Source organism: Monodelphis domestica, chromosome 5, assembly GCF_027887165.1.
Source record: "Monodelphis domestica isolate mMonDom1 chromosome 5, mMonDom1.pri, whole genome shotgun sequence".
NCBI classification, from domain to species: Eukaryota; Metazoa; Chordata; class Mammalia; order Didelphimorphia; family Didelphidae; genus Monodelphis; species Monodelphis domestica.
The window spans coordinates 284,362,248-284,380,265 of NC_077231.1; the positions used below are offsets into that span (position 1 = coordinate 284,362,248).

The 18,018-nt window shown below is 37.0% G+C and overlaps 1 protein-coding gene across 6 annotated transcripts in view; it reads right to left on the reverse strand.

Moving 5' to 3' along the window:
- Positions 1–18,018, reverse strand: part of CDV3 (CDV3 homolog) — a 36,739-nt gene that overhangs the window by 11,048 nt on the left and 7,673 nt on the right. For 3 of the 6 annotated variants that reach the window (XM_001379634.3, XM_007505089.3, XM_007505088.3), the window contains exons 3-5: positions 15,694–15,830; positions 14,498–14,657; positions 10,665–13,205 (exon numbers count right to left, since the gene is read on the reverse strand). In XM_001379634.3, coding sequence (XP_001379671.1) covers positions 13,079–13,205; positions 14,498–14,657; positions 15,694–15,830 — 424 coding nt within the window. In that variant the 3' untranslated portion in view covers positions 10,665–13,078. Of the gene's footprint in view, positions 1–10,664; positions 13,206–14,497; positions 14,658–15,693; positions 15,831–18,018 lie in introns of those variants that run through there. The other 3 variants (XM_007505086.2, XM_007505087.2, XM_056800230.1) reach the window with 3 other exon arrangements.

Here is an 18,018-nt window from a genome sequence, read left to right on the forward strand (position 1 = left end):
GGCTGGTCTCCTAATAGACCCCTTAGTCATCTTAGAGAATAGAGAGCCTACTTCCTGGAACCCCCTCTTTTATTCCTTCCCTTTTATCCTTGGATCCATTTCCCAGTCATTTCCGTCTCAGGTGCCTAGGTCATTGCCCTGTGACCCACTTGCATAGTCATAGGAAGGGCCCCAAAATATGATGCTGGGAGGGGTTCCCCTCACACAATACCACCTCATACCTATCACATTGGCCAAAATGACTAAAGGAAAGTGATAAATGTTGGAAGGGGTGCAACAAAATTGAGACATTAATGCATTGTTAAGTGAAACTGTGAACTGATTCAACCATTCTGGAGGGCAATTTAGAACTATGCCCAAAGGGCCATAAAATAACGCATATCCTTCAACCAAGTAATACTACTGTCTGTATATAAAGAATATAAAGAGAATATAAAGAAATATGGGAAAGAACCTACGATGATGCAGGACAATTCTGAAGACTTCTAACAAAGAATGCTATCCACCTCCAGAGAAAGAACTGTTGGGAGTTGGAATGTGGACCAAAGCATACAATGTTTCACTTTAGTTTGAGTTTTGGATTTATGTGGTTATTCTTTTACAAAAAATTTTTATATGGAAATGTTTTGCATGATAATACAGAAAAATGTTTACTATCTCCAGGAAGGGAAAGAATTGAGATCATATTAACTTCAAAAACTGATTTGGAAAACTGTTATTACATGTAATTGGTAAAATAACTTTAAAAAAATAATAAAAGTCAGGGTAGCGTAATAGATATTTGAGGGCATATTTGTTACCTCCAATTTTTCTTTTAAATCTTGCATTTGTTTATGTTGTTCTGAAAGACTGTCATGAAGGTAACTGGCAGTTCCACGTAATTCAATCAGACTTACAGTATCATACTTAGGGAAGTAATGTTTAAAAAATTCTTCAAGTGAGGTGTGTGTCCCTTCAAAAACTGTCTTCTCACACAATTAGTAGATTCTTCACTATTTGCCTCTAAACCCCTAATTGATTCAGCCATTTCAGAGAGATGATCTATGAATGTGGCTGGATGTTCCCTTTTATTTTGTACGAGTTTATCAAATCTTGCCCATGTGTCAGGCTTCGAGCAACAGAGCTTAATAGCTTAGAGCAAGTCTTCCCTACATTTCCTCAAGTAGGTCATGCTTGTGGGATTTGCAAAATCAAGGTCTTCCCTTTAATCCTCTATGAGCCAACTAGTCAGGCTATTATCTGACCTGGTCTTCTCAATGAATTGGTGATGCTCACGGGGACTAAACAGTTCAGACAAGAAATTCTACATCTTGGAAATCAGGGTCAAAGATCTGGAAAGCACATTTCAGTTCTTTCTGCATCTAAAAGGGTTGATGATAAATTTTGGAACCCCAATTCTTCAGGGAATCAAGTTTCTGGGATGTAAACTGTCTATGCACTTTAGATTGTAACACAACAGCTGGACTTAATAATTTAGTGACCTTCAGTGGAAAAATTTTTTCAGGTTCACTATCAGACTTAGTGTCCTTGTCACTGTCATTTCCCTTTTCATTAACCTTTGATTTCTTTTTCTTTGGGTGTACTATCTGCCTGGCCATTGTTCTTGTCCTTAATCTGATCTAACCTTTTAGCGCCTTGATAAATTCTTCAAATTAAGTTCTTAACATTTTCCAAGTTAGTATCCACCACCATTATCTGTGCTGCCTTTTTGGGGATTACAAATCTATAGATATTCTTCAAATAGGTCAGAGTCCGTAAAGCTGCTGTAGAAATGATGTAAACTTGAGCCAAAATCTGACACAATATAGTTTCAGTCTGAAATGGCAACTGGAGTATAAACATGGGGGTGCTGCCAAGGTAATCCAGAGAATCAAAAATCATGCGGTCATTTTGCTATAGAGAATGTTATATACCCAAAAACCAGTAGTGGCTGCCATCACAACAGCTCCAGAGTATTTAAACATTTTTCTGCTGTTTCTTAGGGATTGTGAAGTTGAGTCTTCTTAGGGGTGCCAATCTGTAATCGATGATATTTGAGGGTATATTTGATGGATACTGGATAACTAATGGTTCAGGTAGTTATCTTCTTTTTGTCTAACCTCCTCCTTTTTGTACCTCCCTCTTCAGAAGCCTTTCAGCTTCCCCTCCTCCCTTCTTCAGGCTCCTTCAAGTCACTCAGAGTGGGAGCTGTGAGGTTTCAATGAAAGTTTTTAATCTTCTTTGTTAAACAAGGGTTTATTTGGGGAAGACGGGACAAGGGTGAAGGATGGGAGGTAAGAGGGGTAGGGTTTTCCCTATTATCTACAATGAGTGTTAGGTTGGAGGATATTGAGAAAAATGGCAATTCAGTCACTAACATGAAGCAGAACCAGTCAGAGAGAGATATAAGGACGATTGTCCTACTTCTTCTCCTTCCTTCAAATCAGCCAAATCACCTCCTACTTGATTATCTCAAGTCCCAGATATAAAACCAGCTTCTAGCTTCAGTCTCCACCATCAGCCAAAGACCCTGAAATCCAGTCACATTCCAAAAGGAATCTTCATTAGACTGACAGATGATCTATCTCCAGCTTGTCCTTTGCATGCCAGCCTCTACCACAGTGGGTGAGACTGGGCTTGGCTTTCCTGAGGTCCCTACCAGCTCTAACGCTAAACTTCAGAGGCAAAATTTAAGCCTCATGTAAAGACAAATTTTCCTTTCTCTTATATAATGATCCCCAATATGACTGGGCTTGGAAAATAGGTTTCCTTTGAAGGAGGTTTCAACAAGGGCAGACACGTGTACCTGTGGTAGAAGGTCCTTCTGGCCATGGTACTGCAAATCTTCACCATCAGTGAAAGACCTGGCCTGCCTTCTGAATGACTTTCCACCTACTGTTACCTTGGGAAAACCTGTCTTACTTTCCTTAGAGGTGGAAGAGGCTCTCATCAGCCTCCCAAGACATTTTAAAAAAACTTTCTCAATCAACTAAGGATTATTTCCAAACCTCATTTTTACTCATAACCAGTTTCTTGCCAAGTCACACAATCTTATTTGACTAAAGCACTTAAGTTGCAAACCTCTGAGAATAGAGAGAACTTTAAACTGAAATGGGATGGCACTTTCTATAAAGTTGGATAAAATAATTCGAATAAAACCTACACTAGAATAAGGGAAGTAATGAAATGTAAAAAGAAGAATAATTTCCAGACCTCACCTTACATAATAATCATCAGAACTATTAGGGTTAAAAGAGAGAAGTGGACCAGTGGAACAGACTATCTTATGAGTTCATAAATTAAATAACTTAGTATTTGATAATTAGCTTGTAAAAAATTGTCATTTAACAAGAACTTTACAAGGAAAAGTTTCAGATCAACACCTTACACCAGATACCACAATAATTTTAAAAATGATTATCCAATCTAGTCATTTAATGTTTTTAATCAGAAGAAAATGTGATCAGTATCTTTTGCAACTATTGTAAAGGAAATAATCAAATGGAAATTACAAAATAGCTTAATTTCAATGATATGAAATTGAAACAATTTTGTACAATAAATACTACAAAGGTAATAGAAATATGGAATTCCTCAAATATATCTGAAAAGGGGCAGCTAGGTTGCACAGTGGATAGAGTAAGGTCTGGAGTTGGGAGGGCCTGGGTTCAAATCTGGAATCAAACAACTCCTAGCTGAATGACCTCATGGGAAGTCACTTAACCCCAATTGCCTAGCTCTTGCCACTCTTGTGTTTTAGAATTTCTAAGAAGGAAAGTATGGATTAAAAAATTGATGGATAGATATGAAACCCCAAGTTAAGAAAGGGAACTCTTAGAGAAGAAAACCTTCTCTACCAATGCAGATAGGTTACTCTTTCCCTCAACTTATACTTCGGTTGTCACCTGGAGTGATAAAAAGTTTTAAGTGAGTTGCCCAGTCACAAAGCCAATCTATTAAGAGGAGGGCCCAGAACCCAGGTCCTCTTGGCTCCAAGCCCACCTCTCTATCCATTATGGCCTGCTGACTCTCCTGAAAATTCAAGATAGAGAACATACACACACTGGATATATAACAAGTGGTCAAAGGATACAATTTTCCAAAGAATAGTCATCTCAACAACTCTATAATAAACTGCTCTTTAAACTGAGTTTTGTTTTTTTTTCCAGCAAATGTTCAAAAATGACAGAAGTAAATAACTGATACACTGTATCCACCTGGTGGGTAGAGATGTGTACTAGTCTGACCTTTCTGGAATGTAATATAGAAATATGCTTTAAAGTGACTAAAAAAGCTATACCCTGTGACTCTGAGATTACTCTGCCACTAGGCTTACTTACTCTCAGAAACCAATAAGAAAGGTCCCATATACACCACCATAGAAGCAGTGAATAAAGGGCTAGGTGAGGGCGACCCAAATCCAAATCCTGCCTCAAATCCTTACTGTGAGGCCTGGGGAAAGTCACTTGTCCTTTCTCAAACTGTTTCATCAGAAAAAATGAGCCTTATGAACATTATACAAATGCCAACTATTTTATTAAATGAAGTAAACCCATCAATTGTGAAATGGCTAAATCAACTAGGTTCTAATAGTATAATGAAATATGACAGCACCAATAAGAAACACATGAGGAATTCAGAAGCATAGAAAAACATACATGAATTTAAGCAGAACAACGAACCAGAAAAACAGTACATTTAATGCAAAGTGAAATAACAAACAAAACCAAACAATAAAACTGTGGCACAGAAGAGCTGAGAAAATCCATCCCCTTTCCCCTTAATTATAAGTAAAGAGGAGGAATTATTGCCTATATTATCATATTCAATTGATGTTTTGGTTTTTTTCTCCCTAAAATTTTTCAGGCAAGGGATGGTTTGCTGGTTAGAGGAAAAGGAATATATTAAGAAAAAGTGTAATTCAAAAATAAAAAACAACTATATATATTTAACAGGAAAAAATAACCTACCTAGCACTAGAGCAGCTGCAGGCATAAAATGGTGATAGTAAAGACCTATTAAAAGTCATGGAAGGCAATATATTGAATGAGGGCCAACTCATGGTACTATGTATACCCATGAGTATGGGTGATAAATAGAACTTGATCTTCCTGCAAGAGGCAAATTTAACCTCTATCACCCTAAAACTTACGTGAAATGAGACTCACAACTGCACCGTTGCTATGGAAGAGAATATAGCACTTACTATGTCAGTTTAAAGTTACAACTCATCTATATAATCTGATGATTCACTTAACCTGAGACTCAATTTCTTTGTCTATAAAATTAGTGTGAAGTAAAATAATAGGCTGAATTCTTAACGGTGTCACAGGACAAATGTCTCCTATCAGCTTAATCTTATCACCTGCTTCTCTCATAAAGGACTACAAAATATCCTAGGAAAAATTCTATTGTGAGCATTTTGTCTGAATGCCAACAGAAAATTCAGCTTTTTGAACAATATCTGGAGCAAAGCCAAGAGCAAATCCCCTTCCAGCTTAATCCCAGCAGTCAAAAAAGTATTGATGTGGAGCTAATGATCACACATTAGAAACTTGTTCCTTTATTGAGACAAGTTCAGTTATGAGAGCAAACTTTCTACACTGAGTCAGAAAGGATTTAGGTTAATATCTCATTTGAGATACGCTGTCATCAAGACCAAGCTGTTGAATCTCAATCTGTGTCAGTAAAACAATTAGAAACTACTACTTAGATTACTTATTCTCATAGGACCTGCTGAGAAGCTCAAAATATCAATGCATCTAAAGTGATTTGAAGTAAATTTCAAGCTGTATGTCAGTTTTTGCTCTAGGATCTGGTTTCCAGGAAGAAACAATTTAGAATGTAAAAAAAAAAAACCCATTATGGGAGAGCAATGTACAAACTCTGAATCAGCACTACAAAAAGGCTAGTAGCTATTATGTTGTGTTGAACAATGTCTTCAGCACGCTGCAATGAGTGGTTCACTTGTAATCTTAGCACTAAGTGGCTACATGGAAGGAAGATGGCCCAATAACGCCAATGATACTCTAAGCCAGTACTCTTTTAGTTTGTAGTAGGCCAAAGAATGAACAAGAAATCCAATGAGGAATACACCCCCGCAGAGGTGAGCAATATCCTGAAGCCTCAAGCAATAGGAAAAGTGAGCCCATCATCCCAGGAGCTCTAAGAGTCCTAACAGTGTCCTGAGAAAGCATAGGGGACTTTAAAAGATCCAAAGAATTTAACTCTGGGAAGATGTCACAAGAATTCATGGGGCTGAAGGCCAGTGTAGCAAGACCCAAAGTGTAGCAAGGGGCAGAACCTGATCTGAACACAAAACCCCAATTCAAAGGCTAGAAAAGATGAGTGAACTAGAGACTTTCCAGGATGAAAAAGTATTACAAATCTAACCCCACTACAATTGCAGAGAATCAAAGGAGAAAAGGGATTTTTCACAAGGACTATGGATAGAAATGAAGAGATAAAAAATTAATTATTGTAATTGAGGCTGAAAAATGGAAAGAATGAGATAGGAGTTTTAAAAACAGACCTGGAAAATAGGTCAAGGAAAGATTTTAAGTACAATTAAATCACAAAAAACATAACCTGTACCCTTTTTTTCAGATAAATGAAAATTATCCAGATACTGAAAATAATACAAGGCCAGAATCTACATTTCAACTTATTTTTAATATAATTTTTATTTTTAAAAAGTATTTTCCATAAACTATGGGAGTGGAAACACCGAGAAAAAGCAACTGCCTGAATACAGAGGTTGAGGGGACATGACAGAGGATAGACTCTAAATGAACACTCTAATGTAAATACTATCAACAAAGCAATGGGTTCAAATCAAGAAAACATCTAATGCCCAGTGGACTTACGCGTCGGCTATGGGGGGTGGGGGGGAGGAAAAGAAAATGATCTATGTCTTTAACGAATAATGCTTGGAAATGATCAAATAAAATATATTTTAAAAAAATTTAATTGGGAAATATTTAACAAAGTGAATAAAAGAAAATAAAACATGAAAAAAAAAAGTATTTTCCCATGGTTACATGATTCGTGTTCTCTCCCTCTCCATTTCAACTTCTAAAAAGAACTCCAAGTCTCAGAAGTATCAAAATCTAAATCCAGAGCCACCATGTTAAAAAAAAGTTAGAATCCATAAAGTTTAAATTATCAAGAAAATACCCCATAAATGGCAAGGGACATGAATAGGCAAGTTTCAGATGAAGAAATCAAAACTGTCAATAAGCATATTAAAAACTGTTCTAAATCTCTCATAATTAGAGAAATGCAAATCAAAACAACTCTGATGTACCACCTCAAACCTAGCAGATTGGCTAACAAGACAGCAAAGGAAGATAATAAATGTTGCAGGGGATGTGGCAAAATAGGGACATTAATGAATTGCTGGTAGAGTTGTGAAATGATCCAACCATTCTGGATGGCAATTTGGAAGTATAGCCAAAGGGTGTTAAAAGACTGTCAGCCCTTTGATCCAGCCATAACACTGCTGGGTTTATATACCCCAAGGAGAAAAGGAAGAGACTTGTACAAAATACTTATAGCTGTGCTCTTTGTGGTGGCAAAAAATTGGAAAACGAGGGGATGCCCTTTGATTGGAGAGTGGCAGAACAAACTGTGGTATCTGTTGGTGATGGAAACTTTAGCACTATTGTGCTAAAAGGAATGATGAACTAGAGGAATTCCATGTGAACCGGAAAGACCTCCAGGAGTTGAGGCAGAGTAAAAGGAGTAGAACCAGGAGAATCTTATAGAAACGATCACACTGTGGTACAATTGAATGTAATGGACTTCTCTGCTAGCAGCAATGCAATGATCTAGAACAGTGGTTCTCAACCTTTCAAATGCCGTGACCCCGCAATTCAGTTCCTCATGTTGCAGTGACCCCCAATCTAAAACATTATTTTGGTGGTTACTTCAAAACTGTAATTTTGCTACAGTTATGATTCGGAATGTAAATACCTGATATGCATTATGTATTCTCATTGCTACAAACTGAGGTTGAAAACCGCTGATCTAGGACAATTCTGAGGGACTTATGAGAAGGGAGGCTCTCCACATCCAGAGAAAGAACTGTGGAAGTAGAAACAGAGAAGAAAAACAACTGCTTGATCATAAGTCGATGGGGCTATGATTGGGGATGTGGACTCTAGATGATCACTATAGTACAAATGTCAATAACATAGAAATTGGTCTTGATCAATGACATGTAAAATCCAGTGGAATTGCTTATTGGCTACGGAAGGGGGGGTGGGAGGAGGGGAGGAAAAGAACATGAATCATTTAACCATGGAAAAACTTTCTTAATTAAACAAAATTAAAAAAATAAAAAATAACTCATTAAAGAGGAAAAAAAGAAAATAGTCAGATTCACATAAGACTCGGCATATGTGAGATTTGTTGAAACAGAAAATTCCAAAGGCAAAAAGGAAAAATTTACAACCCCGAGTAATGTATGCTGCAAAGCCAGTATAATCCTATGGAGGTTTGGGCAATTTCAAGTACTTCTCTTATGACAGGGACAAAGGCCAAGTAGAAATTTTGAAACTCAAGAAACAGAAAAACATAAGACTTATTTGGACAAGAAGGGGCCATGGTGATAACACCCTAAAAGGGGAAGAAGAGACAAGCGTCTCATCAGAACTTTAATGTTTTTTGAGGCTAGGCAAGAAAAAAGAAGTCCTGGGGAGAGGATGGTTCTGGAGGGAGGAAAAAGGCAAAAGAATCATGAGAGCACAGACATGAAGGTGGGGGAGGAAACCTCTACCTAGTGGTCTGAAAATATACAAGCATGGAACAAAGGGTGGGGAAGGGAGCATAATATGAATCATATAGAGATTTAGTCAAAGGGCTGAACACACAAATACATACACATAGACAAGCATAGAAACAAAACTGGGGAGCAGTCACAAGAAAAATATTCCAGTCTTAGTATTGTAAAGAAACAAACACAAGAACTCAGGCAACATGGTAGCCTAGGGCAACTTAGTATGTTAGTGTTATAGAGGCAAAATTCTCTATACACTTCAAAATGCCTCGAGGCCATCATGTACATTAAATAATTTATAATGAGAATTTAGTCACAACAGCAGCTAGGTGGCTCACTGGATTGAGAGCCAGGACTAGACAAAGTCCTAGGTTAAAATCTGGCCTCAGATACTTCCCAAGTATGTGACCCTGGGCACCAACTTTGCCTACCCTTGCTGCTTTTCTGCCTTGGGACCAACAAATAATATTGATTCTACGACAGAAGGTAAGAGTTGGGTGTTTTTTAAATTAAAGAATAATGATTTAATAATAAGTCATCAAGAGCTTGTTCCCTCCTTGTGTTGGCAGAATGTATATATGTATATAATGGCTGTGTGTGTGTATACACACATACACACATATAATAATTTAGAATTGCTGTTCTATTATGTATTAAGCATGAGTGGAAATTTTTTCTTTTTTTAAACAACTAGAATATTAAGCTATTATATCAAAGCCCCAACAGTGAGAAAACTATTCTAATCCTAAACAGCTGCCATTAGTGAAATGGGATGTCTTCAGAAGCAGTGAGCTCCCTTTGAATGAAAGGTTTTCAAGTAGAGATTGAGGTGACAATTTGCCAAGTACATCCTAGTGAGGATCATTTTGTGGGTATGGGTTGCACTAGGTGGCTGCTGGGGTCCCTTCTTACTCCTAAATCCTGTGATTTCTCACTGTGGTGGTGAAGTATTCCTGATTTTATATGGCCCCAGGGCAGGTCCTAAAAACTGGGGAAGTTTTCAAGCATGGTTCTGGTAGAAAATTCTATTTCTTTTGCCCAAGGACCAGCCTAGCTAAGGGCGGGGAGGTGATATTTGACTACTATAACTATTAGAGACCCATCTATATAGTCCCCTCCTAAAAAAACCCTTACCTCAGGCTCACACAGCTAGGTATTTGAAGTCAGATCTGAACCCAGGGCTTCCCCATCTCCAAGTCTAGCTGTCAATCCCCTGAGAGTCACCTAACCTCTCCCAAGTGTGGAAATTTTCAAGAAAATTTGAATGCTTTGCTTTCTCCAAATATAATCTCTATTAAAGTCATTCGGTACAAAGACATTATAAGGTTTCTATGCTCAAGATTGTATTCCCTATATGCATTAAAGTCTGAATTAAAAAAAAAAAAGGCACCCTACTGGTTTTAATCCAATTTTCAATCATAGTACTTACATACATTTTTGAAATGTCAAAACCTCAAATCTTCAGTCACAAACCCATCTAATATTTTTATAACCTGGTAAGGATAGTAAGAAAAAGAAACGTGTAATAGTGATAGAGCAAGAGTCAGGAGAGAAAAAAATTTGGTCTCGAGGGAAAGCATTAGTTATAACTAAAGTATCTGGGGTGTCTCATCTTAAACAATTTAACATTTACGATATTCATATTAGGAAATTAAGAAAATTTAAAGCAATTAAACTTGGTCCAACTTTTTAAAAATTCCAGTCACATCAAGTTGACTCACCTCCACTCCAAAACATGAAACTTTAGTCTTTTTGCAGGGAAAATGAGTTTTTGAAATCAATGTAACCAAAGGTAATCATTCCCTTTTCAAGGATCACTTCTCCACTCTAATCCCATCCTACCCTTTTAAAGAGTTCAAGCACACATACTGATTAGGTCTAAGGAAAAAAACATCAGGCTCAAAGATCCATATACATTTCCATTTTATTGAATTTGTTAATGTTACAGGGTTCTTGCACTGCCAAAACCATGCCTGAGAATTCAAATAACGAAATAAGGTACAATGGACAGTCTCATCTACCCATCATACAGTATATTAAAACTTGATTAATGTGCATTTTGACAATTTCACAATCTCTTAAAAATGTTATAACAAGAGTTGGGATTTAAAATCTACTGCAGGTCTTCAAATTTCTAGTACAATATGCCATTAAATAACACTTCCACATAATCATCTCAGTTCATTCCTCAGTAATATAATCCAACAAGACACTGCTGGCAAAGATGCATACTTTTCAGGGAAAATAGATGGCTCAAAGTCCAAGAATTCTATTTAATTCTTTTACTAAGGTTTTTGGTTCCCGAAAGAAGTCTTCAGTTTGACCGAGTAAGCCCTGTTCCTCTTTTGAAAATCCAACTCCTCCTTGGCTCAGCGACTTGTCCAGGTACACCTTTATAAGAGGACAGGGAGCTAGCCTGCCAATTCCTTCAGATATGCCAGCAACTATGCCAAGAAGCAGTTGGCAAGGGCTGCCAAGAGACACTGTCAGTAACCCTTCTAGGAGCCAGACTGTGATTTTTGCATCTGAACTCCTACAAGACAATATGCTATCACATCAGGGAGATTGTTTTACTCACCTACTTGCTTCACTCTTGTCAGTGGCAAGTCTGCAACTCCTGAATTTGGCATTGTAATTTAATATAGAGAAACTCAGACTCTGCGCATCAAGTGGTCACATACCACTTTGCAATATTTGTACTGAATCAAAGTGACAAAACTAAGAAAGATGGAACAGAATCTGAAGTTAGATGGAATGAAACTTTCATACCATAGGCAATAACTTTGGGTGGCTTTGTCAGGTCCCACTTAAGGACTAAGTTACTGGATTGCTTAACCTGTAGCTATTAAAAACAGAAGTGCTATGTCACCTGTCTTTTGCCCCATTCTCTCCCCCCCACCCCCCCACCCCAACCACTGAACAGCAATAGACACATCAAACAGAGCTAGTCAGGATAATCATTGCAGCAATAAACATCCTGACCTTGAAAATTTGGGGCTAAGTGTGGCACCTGGAAGAACTGTCAGATAGATACCCCACAACTGGTCAGTATCTGTGAAACATCAGGAAAGCTTGTGCACATATCACCAAGCTTATGATTAGGATGTACTCATATTGGTTTAAGTCTAAAAGGAGCAAGACAGTTTTGCTAGAAATAAACTCACAGGTCAGTGAACACCTCTCTACTCTAGCAGTAAAAAAAGGTTACAATCCCACCTGCTAGATATGGGTACTCCTGTCAAATACATACTGTACAAGTTAAAGACCTGGTGATTAGAGGCTTTAAGCAGCACCTGAAGTCAAGCCTTGGCATCCACTGCTCTTTAAAGGCTATGGCATTCCAGCCCCTTGGGGGTGGAAATCAGGTTATGAAACTTATTTCACAATCCTTCTTCACAGATGTTTCATGTTACTCAACCAAGCATTATGCTCTGTTCAAAGAACTTAGATTCTAAGTCAAAGCAAGGAAGGCCTTGTTGGCGGAAAATACAACACATGTGCTATCCAAATCAAAATGGCTAAAGAAAAAAAATTGGACCATTCAACCCCTCCCCTCCACCCCCCAAATCCCACTTTGTACATCAAAGTGTGGTTAAATTTAGTTTTTGTAACCTCAGAATAGGGCTACAGCTAAAGGGTTAAAAAAAAATACACGACAGCTCTGCATGGGTTTATTTGAACACAGTTCTTTTTGAGAGTGGTACGCCTCAGGAAATCGTAAATAGCCATAGCTACTAGAGAAAGTATTCCTTAAGGATGGGGCCCAGGACAGGTTAATTAAGGTCACTTAAATCTTTGTCATTTATAGCAGATCAGAACCCAAATGGCTGACTTTTGCAGGATTTCTGATAGGAATCCAGTAGAGCTGGTTTCAAGTTTCACATCGCCACTTAATAGCTGTAACCTTCTTATCCAGAAGTTGTGATCCACATGGTGTCCACAATGAGTGCAGCAAATCTGAGGTAGTCAACCCTTACGAAGGCTCAGTATCTGAACATAAAAAGATTTCGAAATGACCACTGGCTGCAGGTTTGAGGGATTTTTTGTTTTCCCAAAGTAATTATCAAAGAACACTGGTGAATCTAGTTCAAGCAATTTATAACATTGAGAATTCCCCCACATCCAATGGTGTATACCACATTAAGCTTCCACAGGGCAGCAGCTCAGCCGATCGCTGATGTCAAACAGTCTGCACATGCTGCAGGAGATCCAGCAGACATCACAAGACGGGTTGTTGTTCATGGCCGTTAGCTGTAGTTTAGTTACCTTAGTAGGAGGGTTATCAAAAAGCCATTCCTTAATTGTAATGTGTGGGCAGCTTTACTGATCCCCAAGCACAGCATACTGGTTGTCTAGCTGCAGCTTAAGTGCCTGGTTTTTGGAAACCTCATCCCTACCTCTATTTCTGTGTCTTACTACTTCAAAGCTCTTCTCCATTTCTTTATCCCTAAGGGAAAAGAAATGGAATCAGTAAATATCTCTTAACTAAGGTAGTTTTGAAATAATCTTCCTTGAAAAAAACCAACCCCAAGAAGAATGTAAGGTGGGGGGAAACGGGGATGAATGCTATCAAGTTACTATAACTCCTCTAAAAGAGCTTATCAGCCATTTTTAGAGTTTAATTAACCTTTTGATATAAAAATAGAAGGTCTCAACTAAATAAAATACACAAGTGCTTCCTCAGATGGGCCTATTTTCACAATATTCAAGTGTTCTGTCCTGCAGTATTAACTGTAGCTAATTTCAAGGCTAGTTTGAAAACAAATCTAAAAATTAGTATTTCCCATTTGGCATGGTAATTTAATTTGAAATGTACTAGGTTTACTATTATTTCCTTAATATCAAAAGATTTAAATTGATCTAGCTCTTCTTTTGTAAAAGTCATGAGTCAAGCTAAAAAACTTGACTAACTTCTACAAGTTTCATCTCAGAAGTTAGTAGGATAAGGGGGGGGGGGAGATGAGGGCACATGAAGTTTTGGGAAATACATGTTCAAATATAAGGAAATGGCTTTTTATTTATTAATTTTTAAGAGTATAATGCTGAACAAACAAGGCAAAGCAAAAGATCATTCTCAAACTGCTGTGTTCTTAAAGAGAACATAGGAAAGAAGAGCCTGGGTTCTGTTTTGGAAGCCACCCACTATGTCCAGAAGCAGTACTAACATTTGGTGTAAACTGAACAATTCTCCCCACTTTTTTGATGGTGGAGCAAGGAACAAGGAAGGAGACAGTTCCCAAGTAAGATTGTAACTGCTTAGGTAAAGAAATTACACAAAACATTTTTCATTAACTGCTGAAATACATGTTCCTCATGCTTATATTAAGTCTAACGCCTCTCATGCGTTCACTGAACATGCACCAATCTAATGACATTTCTACTTACAACGCAATATGGAACAGGTTGAAGAAATGAAATACTGTTTTAAGAACTTTCAACAATGCAAGACTTTCCATATCTTTAAAATTACCCTGGAAAAAAGTATTTTCCTCTAGGGTGTTCTCATTATTTTTTCCCTTTCCAGGGTCCATTTCCTTTCTCCTGGATATATCTTAAGCCCAATTCTTTCTTAGCAATCAGTTAAAAATGCTAAGATGTTAATAAGTTTTATCGGATCATTTTCATCCCTCTTCCTTGATTTCCTGTCAAGGGAGGGAAAAGGCACGAATAAAATGAAAAACCTAAAAATATTAAATGTCATTTCAAATTTCCCAAAATTATTTAACTAACTACACTTACTTCCGACTTTCTACATGCTTGGCAGTGGACTGCAATGATGGGAACTGTGTATCGCTGTATATTTCTGGTGGTCCTTGTGGTGTTTTCCTTGTTGTAGTCACCCTGGCACCGGGAGGCCTGTATACACCACCAGTCATAACAGGTTCTGGGGTTTCTGTAACTAACATAAAAAATGATTTGGTGAAAAAACAGTAAGCTTATAGGCACAGAAAAATATTTTTGCTTCCTATCAACCACATGAAACGAGATATACTTTACATCAGTCCATCTAGGTAAGCTTTAAATAGGAGTCTTCTAATAAGAATAAATTCTATTTGGTGCTATGCTATGTTTGTGTCATTTTCAAACAGACCACAAGTTAACCTGCCAACCATAAGAGAAAGGATCCAACACATACAAGAGATATCAAGACCAGCGGGGGGTCCTCACTTCTCTGAGCAATAGTAGTCTTACACAAGTACTACTGTATGTACTAAACTTCTAGTCAATTCATTCTTAGTAAACAATGTGGTGCTGTTCACGAAAGCAAAATTAATTACCAAGCTTATAATATTAAGTAAAAAGCAATGGTTACAATAGAATTAAATGTTAATAGAACTAAATGCATTATTAGATTTTATAGATGGTAAAATAAGTAATCTCAGACACAAATAGAAATGAAAAGGATTAAGGAAAAAACAATCTGTGCACTTTTTTATGAGGGTAAAAAATGAGTAAGCTTTAATCACAATGAAATTTTGGTAGTTAAATTCCCTCTCCCACAAAAAATCTTAAGAGGAACCACTGTTAATGGAATACTTTTTATAAATATTGATTAATAAGGCTTATACTGATCATCATAGTAAAAATACTATTCTACTGGTTTCTACTAGAATAGCAGGCTAGAATTTTTTAAAAGGAATTTCTGGTAAAGCAGTCTAGTAGCTAGTTTACATACAGAATTAAAAACAGCAATAATAGAAAAACATTATTTTCAATTAAGGACTGACTCTAGGCTATTAACACAAAAGGGTTTTAAATAAAAGGGAGAGAATTACCAAACTATGTGAAAAATCTGCAGTGACACAACAAATGAAATTCAAGCATTATGGGAAAAACCCAAGCCTCCACTTAGATAATTAAGGCTTGATTATTTAAACTATGAATTATGAAATGATACTCTAACTTGAGGGGGAAAAAAAACAAACAACCATTACCAATACTTGGAGCAGGTGCTTGAACAGGAGCCGTTTTATTCCAAGGACCAGATGATTTTTCTATGCCACCACCACCAGATTCTTCCCAGTTATCCCCTGGATCTTCTCTCTTCTCGTTATCATCTTCTTCCTTTTCACTATTGGAAAATAATGGCATATATAGTAATCTAAGACTAAAAAGAAATATTAGGAAAAATTTCAAGAATAGTTAAAAGTTTAGTTGCTCTTAAGGATAATTCACTCTAAATTAATACAGTAGGGCTTTAGTTTTAAGTTCAGCTTGTAGGGGGGAAAATCTAATATAAACTTCGAATTTAACAGACTACAAAACCAATCTACCAATCTTTTTTTCTTTTTAGGAAATGGCAACATATCATGGGCTAGTAGGAACACAACAGACTAGTTTGGTTGTGTATATGTTTTGGAATGGGAAGGAGGACTTCTGAAAATATTTTCCTAAGATAACAGAAGAGGGGACAATGTTGGGGAAAAGTAAAGAGCAAGAACAGAAAACGAGAGGTAGAAAACTGGAGAAAAACAAGCAAACTTAATTCTGCTTTGTCAGCTAACGCTTAAGAATGTCCCCCTTAGGAAAGTACTATTATTAAGTCTTTTTTGAATGAACACCTAAAAGTTCTTTTCAAGGGCAATATTCTGGAGGCAACATTGAAAACTGAACCTTTGAACTAGGTTATTATGACAAGTCTCTTAATATTCTCAGTTTTAACTACTGTCTCCTCAGATGGAACCTAGGAATCCTTCTCTAACAAATTACTTAGTTATCTCTTAAGGTAAGGAAAATACCTATATAGTACTCTACCACACAAGATTATTAGAATCAAATGCAATTACATATTGGGGGCGGGGGTGTCTCCAAGTCTCAGTAGTTTTAAACAACTAAAGCACATTATAAATATAATCTTTACTTATAATGTGCTTTACAGATTTTAAAGTCACATATTACTAGATTTTAGAATGAAAAAGTAAAATTCATTACTAGTAAGCTTAAGAATTTCTATTTTAAATAGTCTGCAAAAAGGCAACACTCAATGCTCCAAGTAAAAATTTTAGAAAATAATGCCTACAATTATTATGCTTAACCTTAAAATAAGCAGATCTTGGTCAGGCCCCTTTCCCAACCATGTTATTTTTAAGCATTGTTTTAACCAGTAACTTTATGCAAATAGAATAATTCTAAACTTTTCCTTAAAATCTCAACACAAAAAAATTGATATACCATTAAAGGAAAATATACAGCATTAAATGAAAATATACAACCAAACCTCTTTATTAAAGCACAACCCCCCCAAAAAAATTTGGCATTAGAAAGAAACGAATCCTTTCAATTTTACAGATGAGAAAACTGAGACCCAAATTACCAGTATCCTAAAACCCAAGAAAAAACTCATTTTGGTGCAAACTCTATAATGCTTAAAAAAAACTTTGTAAACATGTTTGTAAACACTTTTATGATCTCTACTTAAACCGCCTTCTCCCACTGTACTAGACATAAGTCAGGAAAACTAAGTTCTAGTTTCATCAGTTCTTTTCCTGGGGATAACATGCCTGTGCTTTCCCTATGACATGAGGCAACAGACCCCCTTTTAAGGTCCCTTTCCCTTCCATGAGTGAATTAAGGATTATAATGAAGAAAACAAAACCTCTTTATATATATTAGTTGTGCTTCCCCACCAAATCATTAACTTGTATTTTTACACAAGTTCTTCTAAAATTTGCATTTAGGGCACTCAGCCACTTATACCCAAGTTATCAGTTGGCAGCATTTAGAGAAGACAGGCAGTATACAAAAACAAGGCTTTCTTTGGTACCCAGCCTGAATCTGGCTGATAAGTCCCTCTTTTCTCTTGGCTACAGCCAGCAAACAGGGTTGTTGGCTCAGGAAGCAGGAATTTTGCAGAGAAAAGTTAAGCTGAGGATAGAAGGAAAAGAATGGAAGGGAGGTAAGAGAAAGGTATAAGAACCAAAGAGGAATCCTCCAATGACTATAGTAAGGAGACTTGATTTGCAAAAGAAAAATGTCCCAAACAGTCCTGAACAATGAATGGCACCATCACTTGAACAAGTGTATGGTTGGGTCTCAAGGGGGCTTTAGGAAAATATTCATTTGGATGAGTGTTAATTTTTTTGAAGTTTTGACTCACAGGGGCAGGTAGATGGCTCAGTGGATGGAAAGCCAGATTGGGAGATGAGAAGTCCCGAGTTCAAATGTGACCTTAAATACTTAAGCTGTGTGATCCTGGGCAGGTCATTTAAATCAATTGCCTAGCTCTTACCTGTTCTTCTGCCTTAGAAATGATACTTAGT